This window comes from Salmo salar, chromosome ssa08 (genome assembly GCF_905237065.1).
Source record: "Salmo salar chromosome ssa08, Ssal_v3.1, whole genome shotgun sequence".
Taxonomy (NCBI): domain Eukaryota; kingdom Metazoa; phylum Chordata; class Actinopteri; order Salmoniformes; family Salmonidae; genus Salmo; species Salmo salar.
In genome coordinates, this window is record NC_059449.1 from 11,907,884 (window position 1) to 11,935,000 (window position 27,117).

General features: G+C 41.4%; 2 protein-coding genes across 4 annotated transcripts in view; both read right to left on the reverse strand.

Annotated features, from left to right (window-relative positions):
• The window catches only part of LOC106610172 (N-acetylgalactosaminyltransferase 7), a 29,101-nt gene extending 28,200 nt beyond the window's left edge, over window positions 1-901 (reverse strand). Inside the window, exon 1 of one of the 2 annotated variants that reach the window (XM_014209363.2) lies at window positions 590-901. In XM_014209363.2, the coding sequence (XP_014064838.1) occupies window positions 590-712 (123 nt within the window). In that variant the 5' untranslated portion in view covers window positions 713-901. The remainder of the gene's footprint in view (window positions 1-589) is intronic. The other variant, XM_014209362.2, reaches the window with a different exon arrangement.
• A 9,457-nt stretch (window positions 902-10,358) lies between these two features.
• The window catches only part of LOC106610173 (polypeptide N-acetylgalactosaminyltransferase-like 6), a 237,588-nt gene continuing 220,829 nt past the window's right edge, over window positions 10,359-27,117 (reverse strand). For both annotated transcript variants that reach the window (XM_045722723.1, XM_045722724.1), the window contains exons 9-13: window positions 22,911-23,018; window positions 22,438-22,659; window positions 16,398-16,514; window positions 12,661-12,810; window positions 10,359-11,312 (exon numbers count right to left, since the gene is read on the reverse strand). In XM_045722723.1, coding sequence (XP_045578679.1) covers window positions 11,139-11,312; window positions 12,661-12,810; window positions 16,398-16,514; window positions 22,438-22,659; window positions 22,911-23,018 — 771 coding nt within the window. In that variant the 3' untranslated portion in view covers window positions 10,359-11,138. The remainder of the gene's footprint in view (window positions 11,313-12,660; window positions 12,811-16,397; window positions 16,515-22,437; window positions 22,660-22,910; window positions 23,019-27,117) is intronic.

The window sequence follows — 27,117 nt, forward strand, 5'->3', positions numbered from 1 at the left end:
TGGCTAGCTTTCCAGGCATTCGTTTTGCCAGCTGGCTACGTGTCATTTCAACACAACGTTTTTACAAGCTTGGAGGTGTCTTTTCATACAATGACAGCCATTGTCGAATTCGTGAGCAACAGGAGACAATTTGAACGAGAGACAGCTAGCAGGCTAAAGCCTTCCGGGTATATTTGATATTGTCGTCAAAGCATTTAAATATGACCTAACGCAAGCGGACATTCAGGAATGAGTGGGGTTCAATGCAGGAAAGCTAGCTAGCCAACGTTAGCTGGCTGATTAACTAGTTAACGTTAGATACCAAAATGTATAAGCAAATGGTAGTTAGCAACACTATCAAAGTTCCAATGACAATTTTACACTCTTAACGTTACAGTAGCTAGCTAAAATAGACCCAAACGCTAACAATCTCCATGACAACGACTCAGACTTGCTTGCTAGCTAGCTGACTTTAGCAACATGGTTAGGTAACGTTAGCCAGAATTACATGCCAAAAATGTTATAGAATGCATAGCTACAACAAAACACATGAAACATATAAAATGATAACGTTAGACCAATAGAAAGCTGGTTGTAATTGAAAACTTACCCGTTTAGCAAAGGGATTTTCGTCGTGCTCTTTCGGCGAAAGGGAAGACCAAAGCACCACAAGCCCTAAGAATGTGGCAATAACTATTGCACTACGAAGAATAAATCCAACTCTTAACCTCATTTTGAAAATAAGATCATCTACGAGGTGCTAGCTAACCTCGTCCCTTCGTGGCACCCCAAAGCCAGTTCGAATCCCAAATTGAGCCAACCGTGCGCCTCTCCTGATTGAATCCCTCTCGTCGGCATGTAACATTATCTGCGCTCGAGCGTCTGTCACACCTACTGCGAGCAAAAGTTGTAATATAAGCAGTGGCGACCCGTCATTCAGGGCAGGTGGGGCTCTTTTGAGCTTCACATTTTTGTTGTTGTTGTGGGGGCGTTCCTGTTTTGCATGTTATTTGACATACGTGTCACATATAAGTTTGCAAACAATGTAAAAAAATATATATAAAAAAAAATATATATACACTGCTCAAAAAAATAAAGGGAACACTTAAACAACACATCCTAGATCTGAATGAAATAAATAATCTTATTAAATACTTTTTTCTTTACATAGTTGAATGTGCTGACAACAAAATCACACAAAAATAATCAATGGAAATCCAATTTATGGAGGTCTGGATTTGGAGTCACACTCAAAATTAAAGTGGAAAACCACACTACAGGCTGATCCAAGTTTGATGTAATGTCCTTAAAACAAGTCAAAATGAGGCTCAGTAGTGTGTGTGGCCTCCACGTGCCTGTATGACCTCCCTACAACGCCTGGGCATGCTCCTGATGAGGTGGCGGATGGTCTCCTGAGGGATCTCCTCCCAGACCTGGACTAAAGCATCCGCCAACTCCTGGACAGTCTGTGGTGCAACGTGGCGTTGGTGGATGGAGCGAGACATGATGTCCCAGATGTGCTCAGTTGGATTCAGGTCTGGGGAACGGGCGGGCCAGTCCATAGCATCAATGCCTTCCTCTTGCAGGAACTGCTGACACACTCCAGCCACATGAGGTCTTGCATTAGGAGGAACCCAGGGCCAACTGCACCAGCATATGGTCTCACAAGGGGTCTGAGGATCTCATCTCGGTACCTAATGGCAGTCAGGCTACCTCTGGCGAGCACATGGAGGGCTGTGCAGCCCCCCAAAGAAATGCCACCCCACACCATGACTGACCCACCGCCAAACCGGTCATGCTGGAGGATGTTGCAGGCAGCAGAACGTTCTCCACGGTGTCTCCAGACTCTGTCACGTCTGTCACGTGCTCAGTGTGAACCTGATTTCATCTGTGAAGAGCACAGGGCGCCAGTGGCGAATTTGCCAATCTTGGTGTTCTCTGACAAATGCCAAACGTCCTGCACGGTGTTGGGCTGTAAGCACAACCCCCACCTGTGGACGTCGGGCCCTCATACCACCCTCATGGAGTCTGTTTCTGACCGTTTGAGCAGACACATGCACATTTGTGGCCTGCTGGAGGTCATTTTGCAGGGCTCTGGCAGTGCTCCTCCTGCTCCTCCTTGCACAAAGGCAGAGGTAGCGGTCCTGCTGCTGGGTTGTTGCCCTCCTACGGCCTCCTCCACGTCTCCTGATGTACTGGTCTGTCTCCTGGTAGCACCTCCATGCTCTGGACACTACGCTGACAGACACAGCAAACCTTCTTGCCACAGCTCGCATTGATGTGCCATCCTGGATGAGCTGCATTACCTGAGCCACTTGTGTGGGTTGTAGACTCTGTCTCATGCTACCACTAGAGTGAAAGCACCGCCAGCATTCCAAAATGACCAAAACATCAGCCAGGAAGCATAGGAACTGAGAAGTGGTCTGTGGTCACCACCTGCTGAACCACTTCTTTATTGGGGGTGTCTTGCTTATTGCCTATAATTTCTACCTGTTGTCTATTCCATTTGCACAACAGCATGTGAAATTTATTGTCAATCAGTGTTGCTTCCTAAGTGGACAGTTTGATTTCACAGAAGTGTGATTGACTTGGAGTTACATTGTGTTGTTTAAGTGTTCCCTTTATTTTTTTGAGCAGTATATATATATATCATTGAGTTAATAAAGCTGCATACAAACATGGTCTCTTTTTTGTTTTCTTTACTAAGGCAGCTCCAAAATGCAGGTGTTTCAGCCTGGCTCAGTGCTTTCTGTGGTGGTGGGGCAAGCCAGCAGAAAATATGGAGGTTTGCTCCGTGATTTGCTCAGTGTTCTGTCACTCATGGGGACACTACGTCACCGCCAAGTCTAAGGTTAGAGCAAGAAAATTCAAGCTCCTTGGGTGCTGCCACAGAGTTACATTAGAAGTGCCCATCCAAGAAGGCTGAAGGTCACTGGCCACAGATAAAATTACGTCAAATCACATATCTACAGTATCTTTGATTGGACTGATCATGTCAACATCATACTTTCAAAATCTTAGCTAGAAGTCATCATCATGAATCAAGTAGACAATCTACTGGCAAATCCTGTTTGTCATAAGAAGATAAATAATTAAGAGAAAATAGGTAAAACGTATCGGTGCTTATCGGCCATTGGACATAAACATTACACAACAAGCTGGAAATCGCAAATTCAACAATGAGTGGTTTGGAAGGAATCAGTTGCTAACTGCAAGCATTGCAAAGCAATCATTAGCCTGCTTTTCAGTGGAGTGGCTGTGTGGTCCCAAGTCTAAGATTAAGGGTCTATTTTCCTAGTTTAAAATGATAAACATTCAACATTGGCCATGCTGTCAATGAAGCTTGATTTGTGCCGCGCATAAAACAACTTAACTCGGAACTGCAAAATCTGACTTTAGTGAGTTCAAGACAACTGGGAATTCGGGGAAAAATGAGCTACGACAGGGAAAATATGTTTAGAACTTTCATCCAACTCGGAATTGTACATTCGGAACTCGGGCTTCTTTCTAGAGCTATGACTTGAAGATCACTGACGTCATCATGATTCTACCTTTTTTCCCCTCCGAGTTTCCAGTTGTCTTGAAAGCACCATAAATCCAGAGAATGCCAGACTTGGATGACAAAGTTTGATGACAAAATTTGCCCACGAAAGACCGACACGCCACCCTCCTGTTCAAGTGAGCACAGCACAACAAGGTGAGTCCAAAAATGTCTTGTATGCTGCTGAATAAACTATGTAATATGCCAGGAAGATATGTATACTGTAGCTAAGAAAGTAATACTAAGTGTTGTGTAGTAAGCTGTTAGTAGCCCATGTGCCTCACCTTAATAATTTAATCTATTTTCTTCTCTTAATTTCGCCTACTGATCTGACTTGGTGGTGAACATGCAGTCTATAACCTGTTTTTGAGAAATGTAATCATTGAATATTGTAAGAGCTTTCATTGACTGCTTATATTCCCCCTTTATTTAGCCTACAGTTCTGACTTGGTGTACAGGGAGAACACTGTAAGAACGGCCCATGTTCTGAATTCTGTTGCTAAACAAATAGTTATATTGACTACGTCCGCCCTAGCTCACTCATTAATGTCTTAATCGAAATTACGGATGGCCTCTTATCCGCTTGTCGTCCCCTTATGCCATAGTTTGTACATCTCAATTGTCAGTAGAAACCACATTAGTTTAAGCAAGTCAGTCATATCAGCTATGTTTTTTTAAAAGGCAGTAAATGAGGCTGAATGAACTGTTTCGCTGCCAGACAAGGCTCCGCTGATAGACAGGTGTAGCAGTGGTAAGATGTTGGGACTGCTGTTGGGACTCTGCTGTTGGGATAGCTTTATGTAGGCCCTAACAGTTTGTCACCGTTATAGTGCAATTCATGTATTCTTTTGTGTTGTGTTGGGTAGTGGCTTTGCTGGCATGCATCCCACTTTTTTTTTTTTTGCCCCACCAAGATTCACATGCTAAAATCACCACTGAATGTAAGGCACCGCCTATAATTTCTAGAACGATGCAATCTTATAGAAATTGGAACGCAGGTTGAAAAGGTAGACGGACACACGGATGTGGAGCAATCAAAACCAGGAAGCCGCAGGCTTGTTTGATTAGCAGATCGTATTTGCATAACTATAAACATTGCCACATTTCGGTAGGCTATTACCACAGATGCAAGTCTTTGCTATTACAGATAGGTCCTTTGATATCCAGGATCCTGGGACGTCCCAACGCTTACGTCACCCCATTGAAGATAACATTTCAATGGTTAAGTTCAGGGTTGGGATTGTTTGGTAAGGGTTGTGGTTATGGTTTAAGGTAGGCACGTCCCAGGGATTGCACTAACCATTACAGATTGTTCCATCATGCACGGAACCAACCAGGGGTAACATAACTGAACATGTTGTGAATGCCAACCTCACTGACATGTCACCTAGCTTACCGTCACCATGTTTTAGGTTAGATAGCTGTCCGCTAGACTAACATACCAATCTAAAAACGTTGACAGTTGAGTGACGAATGAGGCACAACCACATTTTGAAATTACACCTTGTGTATTCTATTATTCTAACTCTCAACAAAAGGGAGGCCATGAGTTGCCCACCCCTGCTCTATATGAACATAATGTGTGTTGCAGACAGCATTGAGGTGACTTCTTGACATTCCACATCAGTCTCCTACAAAGAAGCAAAACTTGTTTCATAAGAAAGTGGGATAGTGACGTGAGGCATGATTTGAGAGACTGTAGAATAACTGCTCATTTACAGAGTATCTTATGGCTTTCTTACTTTTGGCAAGGTCTCCGTATCAAGAGCAATCTATGTATTATCTAAATTATAGCCTATGTTTTTATATCAGTTTTGGAGCAAAATAGTAGAATGACTAGAGAGAAGATGCAGTGGTGAATACATGGACACAGCTGACCTCTCATGTCCAATTATGGTAACTACAGAACAAATGACTAAAGCTGACTGATTGAATTAAAAACAATTATGAATACCTTCAATAGATTAGATTCATAAAAAAGGAATTAAGACCCAATTTAAGTCCATTTGATGCATTTTTCTCTTTACTCGTATTCTGACCTTGAACCTCTGACCTTGAACTAACTCGGAATTGGGAATTTACCACATACGACTGGTAAAAATACACTTGAATGCCAACTGGTAATTCATTACTAGTGGGAAACTCGTCTATCATTCTGCGTTCCCACTTCTCCCACATGCTGACCTCTGACATCACCTACTAAGTCTGACAGCAACACTGATTGGCAGACGTACTGCAAATTGAGAAATCATAGACTAAACTGATTAAAAATAAGAAGAAACTATACTATGACACAAAGATAAATGATATAAAGAATGATAGCACATTAAATGAAATTTTGGACAAAAAGGCAAACTCAGCTCCATCATTCATTGAATCAGTTGGCTCATTCATCACAAAACCGACTGCTATTGCCAACTACTATAATGATTTTTTTCATTGGCAAGATTAGAAAACATAGGCATGACATGCCAGCAACAAACGCTGACACTACACATCCAAGTATAATTGACCAAATTATGAAAGACAAGGATTGTAATTGGTTATTCTGTAAAGTAAGTGTGGAAAAGGTGAAAATAGTTTTGTTGTCTATCAACAATGACAAACCACCGAGGTCTGACAACTTGGATGGAAATTTACTGAGTATAACAGTGGTGTAACGCCCTGGCCATAGAGAGGGGTTTTTTGTTCTTTATTTTGGTTAGGCCAGGGTGTTACATTGGGTGGGCGTTCTATGTTCTTTTTCTAGGTTTTTTGTATTTCTTTGTTTTGGGCCGTGTGTGGCTCCCAATCAGGCACAGCTGAAGTTCATTGTTGTTGATTGGGAGTCACACATAAGGAGCATGTTTTTCCTTTGGGTTTTGTGGGGGATTGTTTTCTGTCGCATTTGTTTTTGACAAGACAGGACTGTTTGCTGTCTTTTATGTTTTGTTTATAGTGGTTCATTTTATTAAATATTCATAATGAATCCACAACCTCCGTTGCATCTTGGTTTTCTTGCGACGACAGCCGCTCCTATTTGCCATATCTTAAATTTAAGCCTACTAGAAAGTGTGTGCCCTCAGGCCTGGAGGGAAGCAAAAGTCATTCCGCTACCTAAGAATAGTAAAGCCCCCTTTACTGGCTCAAATAGCCGACTAATCAGCCTGTTACCAACCCTTAGTAAACTTTTTGAAAAAAAGTTGTTTGACCAGATACAATGCTATTTTACAGTAAACAAATTGATAAACATTCAGCACGCTTATAGGGAAGGACACAGACTATGGGAGATGCACAGTACTACATAGGAAGCAAACTATAAAGCATATAAAAAAATTATAATTAGATTAACTCATTAGTCATGTCCAGTGGTGACCCGTCATTCAGGGCAGGGGGGGGCTAGACCCCACTTGTTTTGAGCCCCAAATTTTTAGCAACCCCCAAAAATGTAAATGAACCCTTGCTGGGAGATTTGGAGAGACCTGTTCAGTCAGTCACTCGATAATATATTAATACTCTCGCAATCCGTTGATTCTATTAGATTAGATAGATTAAAATTGCATGTTAAACATCACAGCATAGTTGAAAGATATATGGCGTGTAGAAATCCGAAGAGGGTGGCCAGCAGAGATAGGTGGGATGGGCTGAGGGAAATCAAGGGTTGGAATATAGAACTGGAGATGAGTGGGAGTAAAGTTACTGATTGAGGCGTGGGGACTTCTAATATATCATTTTTAAAAAGCATATCAGCATGACAGGCATTTCCACCCCTTTCCTACAGTGAAGTATAAAATGCTGTGACCTTATGCATAATTGTAATTGTATGGCCTTCTAACTTGCAGTGATGACACTTGGAGACGCAAGCCAAATGGATAGGCTACGGCAGCCTGGCGCATTTGATGACGCGGCAAAGCTTTGCCTAATGACAGTCGTGCCAAATAAACCTTTGGGAAAGAGGATACCTATTCAGTTGTACAACTGAAATGTGTCTTCCACATTTAACCCAACTCCTCCGAATCAGAGAGGCGCCCAGGGGGCTGGCTTAATCCACATCATCGGCACCCAGGGATCAGTAGGTTAACTGCCTTGCTCAGGGGCAGAATGACAGATTTGAACACCTTGTCAGCTCGGGGATTCGATCCACCAACCATTCGGTTGGTTGCTGGCCAAATGCTCTAACCGCTAGGCTACCTGCCGGCACTCTCAAATATTATAATTGTATGCCCCGACGACTTTGTCTGTTTCTTACTATTCCTATCATGTTAAATATTAGTCACTATCAGCATTGACTGTCAGAAATAATCACACATATTTAACTGCCAATGTATCATTGTTTTGTTTACCTTCATTTGCTTTGTCTGTAAAGGCTGTCACGTCCGTGTGGTTGTTGCTGAGGATCACTAGTAATAGCTGATCATATTTCATGTAAAAAAATGTATTAACATGTAGGCTGATTAAATCATTATGGAGTGCAGACCAAGCTGTAAGTTTGTAACAGTTTGAACCATCATCACACAATTCCATTCAAGTGCGGGCAATAGGCTAGGGTATACTATTGTACACTATTCTCCCAATTATTATTCTTCTACACTAATCTTCCAACATTACCTTGGGTTGATGAACAGAATGTGGCAAATTTCAGAATGTATGAAAACGCTGATTGAATGAAACCCTATTTTCAATTAACCTTTAGTATTCATGAAAACATCCCTAAACATACATATGGTAAAACAACAGTGTTTTGAAATCTATGCATGGGTTCTCAAACTGAGATAAATATGCATGTTTTGATGGCTATCTTTCATTGATCTCCATTCTGAAAGCATTCTCCATAAGGCAACATTCTAATATTGTGCAGATCAAAATCAAATGAAAAGTACACAGCATTTAAAGGACACCCCCAGAGGAAGTTTCCTCCACTAGTTCGATGTGATATCCTGTCCTAGAGATAAACATCAACAAATGGGGCACTGACAACTTTGCCACAGATGGAAACCACTGCACTATCTTTGACTTTGCCATCTATTGTTATCTCCAAAGTTTTGACATTGTCCGTAAATTGCGGCTACGAATCCGCCATATAAATAGTTGAAGAATAAGATGAAGATCCGGAAATATTTTTCTATATTGAACAAAAATATAAACGCAACATGCAACAATTTCAAAGATTTTTCTGAGTTACAGTTCATAGAAGGAAATCCATCAATTGAAATAAATTCATTAGGCCCTAACCTATGGATTTCACATGACTGGGTCGCAGCCATGAGTGGGTCTCGGAGGGCATAGCCCCATCCACTTGGGAGCCAGGTCCACCCAGAAGATCCAGCAGGGCAAGAAGACAGATGTGGAGGTCTTGGGCTGGCGTGATTACAAGTGGTCTGCAGCTGTGAGGCCAGTTGGATGTACTGCCAAATAGTCTAAAACAACGTTGGAGGTGGCTTATGTGGAGAAATTAACATTCAATTCTCTGGCAACAGCTCTGGTGGACATCCCTGCAGTCAGCATGCCAATTGCACGCTCCCTCAAAACTTGAGACATCTGTGGCATTGTGTTGTGTGGAAAAATGGCACATTTCAGAGTGGCCTTTTCTTGTCTCCAGCACAAGGTGCACATGTGTAATGATCATGCTGTTTAATCAGCTTCTTGATATGTGGTAGAGCAAAGCCAAGTCAGACGGTGCTCTTGGTTCTCACAAGGGAAGTGAAGTGATAGGCTACATGTAACTATAAATTCCTTGAACATTTTGCGGGTGCCTTTTCATTATCTGGATAGACACTTGTGGTTTCTAGCTAATGTTACACCAGTCAAAGCAGTAGAGCGTGTATTGAAGCAAAACTTTATAATGGACAAAATCATTCATCTTGGGGCGACGGGGGGAGTGGGTTTGTAAAACGTATGACGCAATTATATTTGTATGATTTTGTATGACGCAATTTGTATGACGCAATTATACCATTTATAATATATATATTTTAATACAGACTGGAATTATTTTTAAAAATCGGTGAAAATGTACAAATTATCCAATGGATTATGATAATTTTCTAGTAAGAAAAGGAGGTGCAAAAAAACATTTCATTTGCTCCTATTTTAATTTGCTCCATGGCTCAGGCGGCCAAGTGGAACAAAGGCTGTCATCTCAGTGGCGAAGAGGAATACCATTGCAGCTGTTTCTGATTAATAAACAATGCCATGCTGGTGGGTGGTAACATTCAAATAAAACCCAGCACTGAAACGAAACGTAGGCTGAAAATAATCTGTATGTCATATCATAAGAAAAGACTGCATTCACATGGATTTGCACAAAGTGGGCAGGTTGGATGTGTCACTTCAAGCCCAAATATATCATACTTTGACTAAAACGATGACTTATTGAATTAAATCGTTGGGCAACACCATGGGTAAGCTCTGGCCATCATCTTTCAGCTCGAAAAAGTGGATTTCTACTGGTGTGGGCGAATAGAGGGATTGATTAAGATGAACAAACAGAACAACTCCCTGATCAAATTAGTTGGCCACCCAGTGGGTGTGTTTTCTGGAATTTTATCAAATGTATACATTTGGGAGCCACACCCGCAAACCTTGTTACGCACGTGCATAGGGTAAGTCTGAATAGCACATACTAAGAAGTGCTTAAATCAAAACGTGTAAAAAAGGCATACATTTCCTAAGGCTGAATCGTCCCATTAGTGCACATGTAGATGAGTTATGAAACCTCTTCAAAAGAGGGCACACAATCATCACTTTTGAATGAGCACCCACATGCATAATCATAAGTCTATGGGCATCTTCTTGGCTGCTATCTACATGTAATATCATTGTGAGATGTGTCATCATATAAATGCTCACACACGCCATACAATTGTAATAATTCATGTATTTTTTTCACATTTTATTCATGTTTACTACATAATTTTCATTGGCTGAACTTCACAACTTCAAATCGTACAATCACGGGGACCAGAAATCTGAAAAACCCATTCAAGTATACACTTAATAAATTATTGTTCTTAAAAAAAAGACAAAATAAATTAATACAAAATAAATACAAATAAAATAATAATGGAAAATAAATAGCCTTACAAAAATGAGCAAATAATTTCATGAGCCTCCGATATAGTACAAATCCACCATGCGATCTTGAGAGAGTGACAGTTGGAACATTTCTTTTTCAACCTGATACAAACAAATCCAGTCTACTAGACCTGCTGTGTTTGACCTTTGACCCATAGAGGACCTAGAGGACAGTGTTCTGGACGTTTCTGTGTCCTCGACCAGCAAGGTGCCCCTGTGTGGCGGGTTAGCTTGGGTCTAGTTTAGTCTGGTTGGTTCTCTGAGAATAGGCGACCTTGAATGTCCCATCAGCCCATTGGGCAGAACCAGGCAGAATCCCAGAATCTCTTTCAGCCAGGAAGGAGTCTTTATCCTCCATTTTGGATCTGATCCCATCGGGCAGAGGATCCATCAGACAGAACAGAAACGTAGCCCCCCCACCCCCTTCTCTTCCACTTTGTAGCCCCCACGTTGATGAGCTGGGGGGTCTGGGAGACAGGACCGCTAGCTAACTGGCTGGCTGCTTGCTGCTACAATGCACACGTTTGTTTTTTGTTTTTTTGTTGTGGGGGTTGGCGCCTGGTTCCTAGGAGCTGGCAGCCGCAGCTTTGTTGAATTTGTCCAGGACGGTGGCGTTGACTCTCTGGAACAGCCACTGCTGCGTCTCCGACCCAGGGTCGCATATATTCATGAAAATCCTCTTATCACCGGGACTGCAGTCCATGCAACCGCTGCTCACCAGGTGGTACAGCAATTTATCCTGTATGTGTTGGCCCAGAGAGAGAGAGAGAGAGCGTGCGAGAGACACAGAGCGCGAAAGAAAAAGCACGAGGTAGAGAGAGAGAGAGAGAGAGAGAGCAGGAGGCAGAGAGAGAGAAGAAAGGGAGGGAAAGAAGGATTGAGATAAATTATTAAAATAAAGTAGAGACAGGTAAGCCTGTCTCCGGCAGGCAGGCTGCTGTTTAATCCTGCTCTCTCATCTCCCACTCCCTTCAAACAGATTACAGACGGGGAGCTGAGCATCTGACTGCAACACGGTTTTTCCTCCCTCCATTCTAATCTGAGTTTACTTCATTTCATGGAGAGAGGGGTCTGAATTTGGGAGTTAAACTAGGCTGAGAAATATGAGTTCAACACACACTAGTTTTTAAATCCAGAGTTCCAACAGACCATTACATTACTTTTCTGAATGTATATTCTTTGGGTTCATCCTCCCTCGCATGACAGAAAGGGAAAAGTAACAAATTCAGCTGCAAAAGAAAGAAGAATTGAATGAGGTACGAATCGTCGAAAACTGACAACACAAAATGGCTTCCAATAAAAGATTATCTATGGTGATTGCAAACTCTTAAATATAGCCAGTGATGGATTCAAACTGAAAAAGGATTCTCTGGGGAGGGATAAAGTTGTGGAGAAAGATGAGGAGGTGGAGAACGCCTCAGAGGTACTTGGCAGTAATTTTGTTCTTGTATCATGCGTCCGCCTTCCTGATTTTACAATGTTCACACAGCCTCAAGGCCACCGTGCACTGTGCAAGCCCAACTCAGCCCTTTAATAAGCGGCTATTGCATCTGTGTAGCCTGAGTTCAAGACCCGACTGTGTTGTCTTGCCACAGTAATGGAGGTGGCAAACAGATCTGGGTCTCACGCTAGCATCTGTGCACCTCTGAACCTCATTGAGTCATTCTAGGCAGAACCTTAAGAGAGATGGGACTGTAATGACATTCTGATTTTGCGCTGAGCAAACATTCATCTCTCCTCCCTAAACGATGTGGAGGAAATAGGAGTGGTGCTACGATAAAATAAGTCCTCTATTACTTTCCTCTACCTGGAACGCAGCAGTAAAAACGCAGTGTACATCTTTTCTATCTGATGACTTTGATATTGTGTACTGTCCTGTGGCTGTGGTAGTAATTTGAATGATGAGGTGTTTGATGTGGTGTTATAACAGTAATCATTCGGTATGTAAGTTACCAGGCTTTCTGTTGATTATTGATTATTTATTGATAATTTACGTTCCACATGGAATATAAAGCCAAAACAGAAGTAAAGTAAGTACCATACAGATACAATATAATTGTGTTCTATTTAATTCTGTTTAAAGTTACCTTCCTATAGCTCCAGTGCTGGTTGCCCTTCATGCCATGGCAGTCGTACAGTGTGACAGGGGAACTCTGGGAGATGGAGTCAAAGCAGAACTTCCTGGTGTGGAGAGGATCCCCTGGCCTGATGTCCTCTCTCCAGCCAAATGTAAATATCTGAGTACAAACAAGTACACAGGCACAACATGGTATCCAAGTTCCGTTATGAGATTCACAGTATGACTACCCTAAATGTCATTTTAGAGGCGGATGAACATGAGGACAAGAATGCGGTGATGATCTGTTCAGATTTAACAGTAAACAGCAGGAACATTAGTTGCATATGAAGCAATCGCCAGCTACAGTACCCTAAACTTGTTTTGTATTAAAGGAAAATGCCACCCAAACATTATCTTTTGGTATTTGTTTCATTAGTCCATTGTTGATATACTACTAATATGTTTTTCATGTCAGCAATCAAGTTTTCAACATTTCAACAACTTTCAAAATACAGAAGTAATGCCAGTATGATGCAAAAGTATAATAAATGCATCATACCAGCTGTATTGCTGTATTTTGAAAGTTGTATATCTTGATTGCTGACAGGCAAAAACATTTTGGGACTATATCAACAATGGACTAATGAAACAAATAACAAAATATCATTTTTGGGTGGAATTTTCCTTTTAGCGTAGTTCTGTGTATTTCGTATGTTATGGTTCTTTGCGAGACTAAGTGTTGTGATGGCTGTTTTGCAGACAACACATGTTGCGACTAATCTTTAATCAAATGATTGAAATGATAATCTTTAATCAAAGGATTTGCAGGGTACCTTCCCAAAAAGGTATTTCTTGCAAGGGGCAATATGCAGTTCAAACAATAACATTTGCAAGTTATATTCCTTAAGTATCAATGGGTACATATAATTCATTTAAAAGTCACAAAATGGATGTAGCAATTGCAGATTGCCGCTTTAATGGGGCTCCCTGCCTAAATAAAGGTTAAATAAATAGAACATAGTAGTATATACTGCACCTTGCTATTAAGTATAATATAGTATAGACAACACTGTACCATACAGTATAGACTACACCCTACTATACAGTATAATATAGTACAGACTACACCATACTATACAGTATAGACTACACCTTACTATACAGTATTATATGGTATAGTCTACTCCCTACTATACAGTATAATATAGTATAGACTATACCCTGCTACACAGTATAATATAGTATAGAATACACCCTACTATACAGTATAATATAGTATAGACTACACCATACTATACAGTATAGACTACACCTTACTATACAGTATTATATGGTATAGTCTACTCCCTACTATACAGTATAATATAGTATAGAATACAACCTACTTTACACTATAATATAGTATAGACTACACCCTACTATGCAGCATAATATAGTATAGACTACACCCACACCCTACTATACAATATAATATAGTATAGATGACACCCTACTATACAGTATGATATAATATAGACGACATATAATATAGTATATTATACTGTATAATATATTATACTATATATATACTGTATAATATAGACTACACCCTACTACACAGTATAATATAGTATAGACAACACTGTACCATACAGTATAATATAGTATTTGACTACACCCTACTATACAGTATAATATAGTATAGACTACACCCTACCATACAGTATAATATAGTATAGACTACACTCTACTATACAGTATAATATAGTATAAACTACACCATACCATACAGTATAATATAGTATAGACTACACTCTACTATACAGTATAATATGGTATAGACTACACCTACACCCTACTATACAGTATATTATAGTGTAGACTACACCCTACTTTACAGTATAATATAGTATAGACTATACCCTACTAGTATAATATAATATAGACTACACCCTACTATACAGTATAATATAGTATAGAACACACCCTACTATACAGTATAATATAGTATAGACTACACCTACACCCTACTATACAGTATAATATAGACTACACTCTACTATACAGTATAATATAGTATAGACTACACCTACACCCTACTATATAGTATATTATAGTGTAGACTACACCCTACTATACAGTATAATATAGTACAGACTATACCCTACTAGTATAATATAATATAGACTACACCCTACTATACAGTATAATGTAGTATAGGATACACCCTACTGTACAGTATAATATAATATAGACTACACCTTACTATACAGTATAATATAGTATAGAATACACCCTACTGTACAGTATAATATAATATAGATTATACCCTACTATACAGTATAATATAGTATAGAATACACCCTACTGTACAGTATAATATAATATAGATTACACCCTACTATACAGTATAATATAGTATAGAATACACCCTACTATACAGTATAATGTAGTATAGACTACACCTACACCCTACTGTACAGTATAATGTAGTATAGACTACACCTACACCCTACTATACAGTATAATGTAGTATAGACTACACCTACACCCCACTATACAGTATAATGTAGTATAGACTACACCTACACCCTACTATACAGTATAATGTAGTATAGACTACACCTACACCCTACTATACAGTATAATGTAGTATAGACTACACCTACACCCTACTATACAGTATAATGTAGTATAGACTACACCTACACCCTACTATAGAGTATAATGTAGTATAGACTACACCTACACCCTACTATACAGTATATTGTAGTATAGACTACACCTACACCCTACTATACAGTATAATGTAGTATAGACTACACCTACACCCTACTATACAGTATAATGTAGTATAGACTATACCTACACCCTACTATACAGTATAATGTAGTATAGACTACACCTACACCCTACTATACAGTATAATGTAGTATAGACTACACCTACACCCTACTATACAGTATAATGTAGTATAGACTACACCTACACCCTACTATAGAGTATAATGTAGTATAGACTACACCTACACCCTACTATACAGTATATTGTAGTATAGACTACACCTACACCCTACTATACAGTATATTGTAGTATAGACTACACCTACACCCTACTATACAGTATAATGTAGTATAGACTACACCTACACCCTACTATACAGTATAATGTAGTATAGACTATACCTACACCCTACTATACAGTATAATGTAGTATAGACTACACCTACACCCTACTATACAGTATAATGTAGTATAGACTACACCTACACCCCACTATACAGTATAATGTAGTATAGACTACACCTACACCCTACTATACAGTATAATGTAGTATAGACTACACCTACACCCTACTATACAGTATAATGTAGTATAGACTACACCTACAACCTACTATACAGTATAATGTAGTATAGACTACACCTACACCCTACTATACAGTATAATGTAGTATAGACTATACCTACACCCTACTATACAGTATAATGTAGTATAGACTACACCTACACCCTACTATACAGTATATTGTAGTATAGACTACACCTACACCCTACTATACAGTATAATGTAGTATAGACTACACCTACACCCTACTATACAGTATAATGTAGTATAGACTATACCTACACCCTACTATACAGTATAATGTAGTATAGACTACACCTACACCCTACTATACAGTATAATGTAGTATAGACTATACCTACACCCTACTATACAGTATAATGTAGTATAGACTACACCTACACCCTACTATACAGTACACGGCTCCGGTTGTACCTACCTGTTCGTGTGCCCAGGTGCGTTCAGCCCCCTCCTTCAGACAGGCGTCCAGTCGCAGCTCTGTCCCTGTGGGGCCGTGCTTGGAGTCTATACACAGACCTGATGCAGCGTTACGAATCTACAAGGACACAAAGAGAGAGAGGGCTCAGTTAAAACCAAACACACACACACTTTGAAGCCTCCCAAAAACAGCGAAAGGGAGGCCTCGGTGAAGACTTGCACGCATGCACACCCGCACACCCGCACACACACACACACACACACACACACACACACACACACACACACACACACACACACACACACACACACACACACACACACACACACACACACACACAAACACCATGCAATATAGATCTATAGATGTAGAGACCACAGGATGAGATACTCCGGCTTCTCTCTAATCCTCAACGCTCTGATCACAGGACTCCAGTGTATAGTGAGTGGAATCCATGGCAAACTTCCAAACACACTGTACACAGTAACTTAGTACAAGCAGCCAACTATCTATACACAGTATGTGGTTTTAAGTAACAGCGTATGATCTGACATGGTATCAAAGCTCTCACAGTTTGCTGACAAGATCTACTCTCACCAGTGACCGTAAGAGATAAGCTAATTCGTTCCTGGAGCATCTTCCTCTCTCTAAGCCGGAGTTAATAGGCACCCCCTACTGTGAAAACTTTCAAAGTTTCAGAGTTACTTGGCTCTCAAACACATTTGATTGACTGTGTCATTTGCCTAATTCTCTTTATAGCATTCGGCTGAGCTTGGCTCGTGTCACAGTATGGCTCAATAATGCATGAATCCAGTAACACTGCATCTAAAGTAGTCTGGTCTCTGTCTGTCTCTGTGGCCCTCACTAACACATTCAGAGGAGAGAGAAAGGCGAGGGCAGAAGAGAGGAGAGAGGACAAAGGAGGAGAGAGGGGGAGAGTGAGTTAGAGTGTGTGAGAGATAGATAGAGAGAGAGCGAGAGGAATGGTTGGAGAGAGGAGGTCCTACAGGGTCAGAGTGAGACACTGTATTTGACAGGAAGGAGACCAGGGATGGAATACTCAGAGGTGTTTTGCACAGGGTTGACTCTCTTATAAATGTTGTTACCCCTGCTCGCCACTAGATGGGGCCAAAGACATTAGCTAGGGCTGTAGCAAATAATGGTGATTGTTTGACTGTTAGTGTGGAGAATGTCTGACAACAACGTTATGGTTGGCTCAAAAAAATTTGATTATAAAAATGTATACCAACTCAATGTCAGCTCTCATCAATGTTGTGCATGTTTTTCTAATAACAGAGTACAGATTACGGATTTTATTTGGGTCAGGATAACCTATGTTTCTTTTGTGGAGCAACAAAAACGAAACTAACGGAATGACAGATAAATTCTCTACAAAATGGCGACACATTTCTTGCCTCAGTGCTTTCTGCCTCTTTGGTTGCTCCTGCATCTAAACGAGAGAGGCTCTCCCCTTTTCCCATCATGAAGGAGTGAAATATTCAAGACAAGTGATTTCACCTTTCCTCTTGAACAACAACAGAAACATCCATTAGGTTCAGGTCAGATGTGACCAATTTTCTACAGGCAGCCCCATTTCTGCAAGGTCACATCGTCACCCACGCATACTTCTACTCTGAGATAAGATTACTTATATTCTCTAGGATGCAGCCAATGAGAAAAGACAGGGAAACGCTGTTTTCCTGACGTAGACCTGATTCAATCGGACACTACTCCAAAAGGATGATACATACCAATAATACAAATCTATGCTGCAAAGTTCTACAGTATTTTACATGGCAAACATTAATAAGAGTTTAGTCCTTTAAATGCTACAAACAAACTTGGCACTTTTGTGCCTACCAGGCACCCGTGGAGCAGCATTATCGTGTAATAAAGCAAAAAGTTTTGCCAGAAGTGCAGTTGGAAATGCAAAATAATACCCACCTGCATTGCAATTTTGAAACTTCAAATAATCAAACTCCCTCAGCCTGCCGCCCGCATCGACAAAGTGCATTTAACCACAGGGTCATTAGGAGTATACTGCTGATCGCTCTGAAAGACCAATAATGGTCTGCGAATTGTACTGCATAACGGGCCTTTACTCTCCACTTTTCCCAAGCCTCATCTGTCTGAAATGGGCCCAGGAGCAAAACACAGTGCTTATCCCTGATGCCATGCCTATCAACATGCCAGCGCTGATCTAGAGACACAGTTAGAGCCGAATCAAAAGGCCTGATGATTGCATCACTTGAAGTGATTTAGACCTATTGAAGGAGCCGCGGTGTGGAGTTGTGGGGAGGGAGGCAGATTGGATGGTGGGGAGGGGGTCAGATCGACAGCCCCCTATTTACCCAGTCTGCACAGCTCCAAGGCCGAGGTGTCGAGAAGGCTGACCCCCTGATCGTCATCTTCCAGAGATGTAGAGGAAGTTTAATCTGAGCTCTCTCTCCTCTATGTCTATCTCACAATCTCACTCTCTCTTTGTCCCTCTTATCTTATCCCCTTCTCTCTCTCTCTCTCTGTCGGTCTCCCCCCTCTCTCTTCTCTCTCCCTCTCCTCCCTTGCAATCTGGGCTTGAATAGCCAATGAGAGATCTTTATAGTTCCATAGATCAGGTGGGGTGACAGCGGGGTGACAGGCAGGGTGAGAGCCAGAGAAGAGATGGCACATGAAGCTGTCAGCCTGACGATAAAATTACTATCATCCTCACCCGGTGGAGGAAAGAGGAGATATTTACCTACTGTGCAAACATTTTCTCATCAAGAGATACACCGCTTCACTTGTTATTTACTATCCATTTTCACCTCTGGCTAATACGGAAGGGGTGGTTAATCAGCGGGGATGGTAATAAGTGGACTTGTGTTGTGTGTGTGCTTGTACAATTTGTGCTAATGGCCTTGTAGACGTGAACAGCGGAGAGTGGGAAAGGTGGGTCACCGCGGAGACGGCCTTCCATTCTACCTATTATCATTAGTACCCTGACCCAGGGGCCAGGACGTCAGAAAAACATAGAAAGTGAGATTTTCTGAAAGAAGGCAGAGCGAGGAATCCAATTATATGTAATGCAAAATGAATTTCATTTTCCATATTAACGTACAACGTGTTCGCCGTGAGGTTTCTGAAATATTTCAGTGGCTTGAGAGGAGGATGTGGTTTCCTTCCGGCAAATAGGATGAATTAATTAGTAAATGATGTATCCCAGGTCCATCTAACCATCTATCAGTGATGATTAAAACTACTCCTGCACCCAACGTCCCTATGGAAAAAAACTGGTTGGGAAACAATCTCCATGAATACCTGATTCTTAGCCTGGAGTCCCCACTATTTACAGTTGAAGTAGGAAGTTTACATACACTTAGGTTGGAGTCATTAAATCTTGTTTTTCAACCACTCCACACATTTCTTGTTAACAAACTATAGCTTTGGCAAGTCGGTTAGGACATCTACTTTGTGCATGACACAAGTAATTTTTCCAACAATTGTTTACAGACAGATTATTTCACTTATATTTCACTGTATCACAATTCCAGTGGGCCAGAAGTTTACATACACTAAGTTGACTGTGCCTTTAAACAGCTTGGAAAATTCCAGAAAATGATGTCATGGCTTTAGAAGCTTCTGATAGGCTAATTGACATCCTTTGAGTCAATTGGAGGTGTACCTGTGGATGTATTTCAAGGTCTACCTTCAAACTCAGTGCCTCTTTCCTTGACATTATACCGCTCAGGAAGGAGACGCGTTCTGTCTCCTAGAGATGAACGTACTTTGGTGCGAAAAGTTCAAATCAATCCCAGAACAACAGCAAAGGACCCTGTGAAGATGCTGGAGGAAACAGGTACAAAAGTATCTATATCCACAATACAACGAGTCCTATATCGACATAACCTGAAAGGCCACTCAGCAAGGAAGAAGCCACTGCTCCAAAACCGCCATAAAAAAGCCAGACTACAGTTTGCAACTGCACATGGGGACAAAGATTGTACTTTTTGGAGAAATGTCCTCTGGTCTGATGAAACAAAAAGAGAACTGTTTGGCCATTATGACCATCGTTATGTGTTCTTAGCCTGGGTCCCGTGTGGCTCAGTTGGTAGAGCATGGTGTTTGCAATGCCAGGGTTGTGGGTTTGATTCCCATGGGGGACCAGTACGGAGAAAAAAATGTATGAAATGTATGCATTCACTACTGTAAGTTGCTCTGGATAAGAGCGTCTGCTAAATGACTAAAATGTAAATGTAATGTATGGAGGAAAAAGGGGAAGCTTGCAAGCTGAAGAACACCATCCCAACCGTGAAGTACGGGGGTGGCATCACAATGCTTTGCTGCAGGAGGGACTGGTGCACTTCACAAAATAGATGGCATCATAAGGATGGAAAATTATGTGGATATATTGAAGCAACATCTCAAGACATCAGTCAGGAAGTTAAAGCTTGGTCGCAAATGGGTCTTCCAAATGGACAATGACCCCAAGCATACTTCCAAAGTTGTGGCAAAATGGCTTAAGGACAACAAAGTCAAGGTATTTTAGTGGCCATCACAAAGCCCTGACCTCAATCCCATAGAAAAATTGTGGGCAGAACTGAAAAAGCGTGTGCGAGCAAGGAGGCCTACACACCTGACTCAGATACACCAGCTCTGTCAGGAGGAATGGGCCAAAATTCACCCAACTTATTGTGGGAAGAGACAATGCTACCAAATACTAATTGAGTATATGTAAACTTCTGACCCACTGGGAATGTGATGAAAGGAATAAAATCTGAAATAAATCACTCTCTCTACTATAATTCTGACATTTCACATTCTAAAAATAAAGTGGTGATCCTAAATGACCTAAGACAGGGAATTTTTACTGAGATTAAATGTCAGAAATTGTGAAAAAACGTGAGTTTAAATGTATTTGGCTAAGGTGTACGTAAACTTCCGACTTCAACTGTAAATGGTGAACGGAGCATACGAGTGTGGATTCCAGGCAACCTGATTCCAGCTCCTGCATTTATGGGTATGATTGCCTGAGGCTAGATCCCATCCTCACAGAGCACAGATAGAGTGAGATTGTGTGTGTGTGTGCCAGAGAACAGATAGAGTGAGATTGTGTGTGTGTGTGTGTGTGTGTGTGTGTGTGTGTGTGTGTGTGTGTGTGTGTGTGTGCCAGAGAACAGATAGAGTGAGATAGTAATAAAATGCCAAGGCCATCTCCAGCCCCATCCCTTCACAAGTAACACAGAGAGGCATTATATATATCTCAGAATACGATGCAGCAAACTGCATGTCATGTTTATGTTCAATGTAAAGTAAAATCTGCTACTTATGGTTTCTGGGGGTAGTGAAGCAGGCAGTCCAGCTGTGTCCGTTTTGTGACACTGTCTACTCTAAAACATTTCATTAGCAGGCAGCTGGCTGCCTGTCCCATATGAGAAACGCATTACGTTTCAGCGAGCACCAGACATTCATAAATCAATGAACATGGAAGAGTCCCAAATGGCACCCTATTCCCTATATAGTGCACTATTCTGGGCCATGATCAAAAGCAATGCACTATAAAGGGAATAGGGTGCCATTTGGGATACAGCTCTGGTAGAATAATAGCCTTCCGTGACACACCTGTGGAGGCATTCAGGGACTGTCTCTTAGCTGATGTATTGGTGTCTGGAAATAGATTCATTCATTACAATACCAGCTAAAAATACGCAAGAAACCAAATCAGCCTGTGGATACTGCTCAGACTTAGCTGTTATTGGTGGCATGTAAGACAGTGGGTTTATGTAGGCCTAAGTATTGTGAGAAGTCCTATTATTTGTATCAATGCCTCAGTAAGTGACCTCGAAAACATGACCTGACATTTCATTTTGGATTCTAAGGTAATCACATATGGTTTTATATGCCTTTGTATGCTTTTCTGTTCGTGTGTGTACCGGCTCTTGCGAGTGTGTTCATTCGTTCTGTAGGTGCGTTTGCTCTGTCTGTGTGCATACGTGCTCTTGTATGTGTGTGTGTGTGTGTATGTGTGTGTGTGGTGGTTCTGTGTGTATTCCTAACTTCCTACCTCTCCCCAGGCGGCAGGCAGCGGCTCCACAGCGGGGTAGTACTTGGCCAGGTCCCAGGCCACAGCGTTCATGTACCACTTGAAGTCTTTACACTTAAGGTGTCTTCTCAGCTCCTTCTGGGCTGTCAGGTCCCCGGTGGACAGGTGGCGGTACTCTGGACGACGCTGGTAGATGAACTCTGTGTACTCATCCATCCATGTCTCAGCCACCCTCTTCAGGTTCTGAGATAAGGGAGAGAGACAGTGAGGGAGAGATGGGGTAAGGCGATGGACTGTCTGTGAGTTTAGCTTATCACAGCACAGGTCACAGTGCGCCGAGTTAGTCAGACCTCATCTTAAATCAGATAGATGTCTGGACCTACATCCTCAGTTTGACTATCAGCCATGTGCTGATAGTCAACCAGTCAAAATGGCCGCATGTTAGCCATAACCAGTTGGTGGAAGCAGTGTACTGACTGGTCAGTCTAACTTACTCTGGCTAGGCTTGTTCCAGACGGCACTTTGTAGGGGACGTATTTCCTGTAGATATGTCCTACTCGGGAGCATGGTACGTCATACATACTGCCCCCACACATCCATACCTGAATGGAGATGGAACAGAAATAATACCTCAGTACATTACTTCAAAAGCTTTCTGTCAGCCTGCTAGCTATGTGTTCTAAGCAAGGCCCGCAAAACCTTTGTAACTCAACAAAACGTGTTTTGTAAGTAGGGTTGCAAAATTTCGGCAACATTTAATATATTTTCTGGTTCTCCAGAATACCTGATTGGATGATTCTGGATATCCTGCTTATTCCCTCCTGATTCTAGGATTTCGGGAGAAATCAGAGAATTTATTGAAAGTTCCCGGAATTTTGCAACCCTAGTTGTAAGCACTGAAGTAAAGAAAGAAAAGAAAAATCACACTTTGTTTTTCCTATTGTTCCAGAAAGGAATCACAGGTATCTTTCAATTTCAAAGCCCTGAGTTATTGTGGACTGAGTTCAGAGTGAGGATATTGTTGTTGAAATGGTTGTGTAGATGGGTTTGTGTTCTGTTTGTTGCAAGACACTAATACAGACAACTTATTGTCCCTCTGTCCACACTTGAAGTGGATTCCCACTTTGTCTGCTTGGCAGGGCCACATTATAAGCCTCTTTGAGTGGAGGGACTGAAAGGAATCCTATTTCCAGAGCACTCCGCTCAATACCCCTCTTTTCCTGCATCAAAGGAAGAGCTAGAAAGAAGAGGAAGGAAGAGGGCAGGTGTCAGTAGTGCTACTCTGAACCCCTTCAGTCTGCTATCCTCTCCCTTACTCTCTCCCTTGCTCTCTCTTCCTCCCTATGCCTCTCTTTATCTCTTCATGTCCCTCCATTCTTTCTCATTCCTCTCCCCTCTTTCCCTCCCTCTCTCACCCCTCCTTCTTTCAAACTTGGCAGCTTGATTAGAATTAGAGTGGTCATGCTGACTGTTTGGAAAGGATCCTGGGACATTTCACCTCTCCTCCGCGTCTCCTCCTCTCTCCCGCTGTGTGTGTGAGCGCTCCACCTCTCTCCCTGCTCTGCCATATCAAAACGAAGCAGGGTGCTTTCCTGTGGCGCCTCAGGTTAATGGTCAAGCTGGCTTTACAGGCTTCATTGACACGTGGAGAGATTCCTCCAGTCTTCAGAAAATGGCCTCCTCAGAGGACAAGTGTAGATGTTCATTAACCTCTCATATCAGTAGAAATATGAGGGGTTTATGAATGACTCCCATGCGTTCATGAGAAACAATTTCTTTTAGCGTACAACTCACAGGACGAGGTAAAATTCCTCGAGATGCTTTGATGATATCTGTTCAATGTGAGATACAACCAGTGTCAATAGATTGTCAGTCTAACAGCTATCATATGCAGGCTAACTGTCAGACATCCATACTCTGTGACAGTAGAGGAGAGTGGGGTAAGTTGAGCCAAAGGGGTCAGTTGAGTCACCCTTGTTTTTAGGAAACCATACACATAATGTATAATTTGACCAAATATTTATGAAGAGGTCATCATTTCATGGAGTCTATGAAGGAAGAAACCACATGGAAAAAGTGGTAAGCAAGTTTGGTCCAAAAAGTCAAAATCATTTATTGTGTTAGAGGTTTCATGATGCTTCTTAACCAAAGTAGATCATCTTAAGAGTGTTCTATACATCAGTTTGGGTCTCTATAAGCTTCAATGTGAGGTCCTAAACCTAGCATGAAAGTGCATCCTTGTAGCTGTGTGGGGTAATAAAGTCTAAATGTTTGTCTTGGGGTAAGTTGAGCCAATGGCAAGTTGAGAAAATTGTTTTCTTCCCAAGTGTAATGCAATGCATTTATGGTGGGATATGAGGTTACAACAGCCCTGGCCTATGTTAATTTTAAAAAGTACAAAGTGTTTGTTTGGTGTTAAGCCTGTGTTAAAAGATTCTTCGAAATATATGTAGATATCTTTGCTAGAAATAATACTATAATTCATTAACAGAGTGATGCTGAATGTACAAAAATTCTCTCCTAATACCCTGACTACACCGCTCACGTCGGGTGCGCTCGCGTTGCAAAATAAATGTAGGAATCTATGTTATTCAATTATTGCACTCACACTGCTCGCGCGCGTCAATGAGCGTCTGCGTTGCCAAGGGCTAAAATAGAAGTCCTTTCTATTTCTGATTCAGATCACGCTGCAAGTCCTGCACCTCCCATCCTCATTGGTTTATAGAAGCAGGTACCCACATGCCATCTCCTCATTGGTTATACCCACATGAGTGATTGAAAGATGAACTGTTGCCGGTTGTCGTGGTAATACTATGAAAGTTTAGATGCCAATCACCATATACGTTCAACGATGAAAAAGCCTGGAAGGAGGAGAGATGACTAGAAACGATTTGGTTGACCGTTTTTATGTGTGGATTAATTGTCAGAGTAGAGGACCCTGTGCATTTCAGGTGAAATAACAACGTAATGTTTATATCCCAGGACAAATTTCCTAGCAGCAGCAAGCTAGCTAAATAGGACAAATTAGCTAGCAAGTGCAAGCTAACTAGCTAAATTGCCATAAATGTTTAATGCTTTTCGACCTGTCCCCAAATTAATGTCATTGGTTCAGAGTTTGTTTTGATATTTTAACCTGCGTGTCGTGATCGCGTTTGGTGTAGGGGGACAAAATACATTTATCGCACGATGACGCACGCGCGCAGCCGGTTTGGGTTCCGTGTTACCCCACTCTCCCCTAAGTAACTGGACCAGACAACTCTGAATCAGAGCTTTTAACATTTAGACAGAATGGGGGCACCACTGTGTAATATTTACACTTTTGCTTCATTTGTGTGCTTATTGTACACATGTGAATTCTCAATACAAAATAACACCAACGACTCAAAAAACACACAGATTAAAACAAATGTCTGGTTCCCACCTCCCACCTCTGTAAGAAGACTCATTGCAATTTTGCTTGGGAACTATTTTTATCGTTGCCATGGTTTCCAGTCAAGGAAGAAAGGGCTGCATTCCAATTACAAAGTGCACTCACTGACAGAACGAGAGCGAGAGAGAGAGAAAGCGAGAGAGAGAGAGTATACTGAGACCCGGATGGATGGCAGGTATGTCAGGCACGATAAACACAATATTCCCTCACATCCATATACCGTGTTCTCCTCCGGAAATCAAAATGGAATAACCTCTGAGCCGCAAACAAGCCAAACATCACTGGCTGTAATTAGTTTGGGAAGGAGGCTAAAGCCTGAACTACTCCTTGTAACCCACTAACACACACACACGTGCACACAAGGTTGCAGACACATTGGCACACACACACACACGCACACAAAAACATTATTTTGGAATGCTGGGTTCTGAGGAGTGCATTGTACTGGAGAAGGTAGGGGAAACAAAACACTGGAGAACAGAGCGAGATAAATTCTTCTGAGTGAAAGTCATTCCAGTTTAATAAAGTTGTCTGGGAGCAGATTGACCTGTCTGGAGACTGAGGCAGGGGTATGGTGGGACAGGATGGAAAAGAATGGACGAAATAAACACATTGTTATGGGTCCATGACTGTCTAGACTCTAATATAATTGCAAGGTTGGTAGACTTTAGTGTGTTTTAAATCATCTGTAATTTTTAAGGGATGTATTGTTGTGCTTAGATGAATGACGCAACTTTATATGTATTTTAAATATGTCCAATAAAATTAATTCAATGTAAGATGGGACACAGTCACTGGATGAAAAGGGTGGAAGAGCCACATTGCTATGTGACCATGATTGTATCATATTAACTATTAGTAAATATAATTTATATTGTATCATATCCTATCATGTTGAATAAAAGATTAGTGGCATTTATATGTCATGTTACACACAGTGCAGACAAGGACTAAATAGAAGCACCTCAGCATAGATAGAAGTGGATAGGGTCAGTATGTTATATCTGGAGTATTTCTCCTGTCTTATGTGTCCTGTGTGAATGTAAGTATGCTCTCTCTAATTCTCTCTCTCTCTCTCTCTCTCTCTCTCTCTCTCTCTCTCTCTCTCAGGACCTGAGCCCTAGGGCCATGCCTCAGGACTACCTGGCATGATGACTCCTTGTTGTCCCCAGTTCACCTGGCCATGCTGCTGCTCCAGTTTCAACTGTTCTGCCTGCGGCTATGGAACCCTGACCTGTTCACTGTGATTACTATTATTTGACCATGCTGGT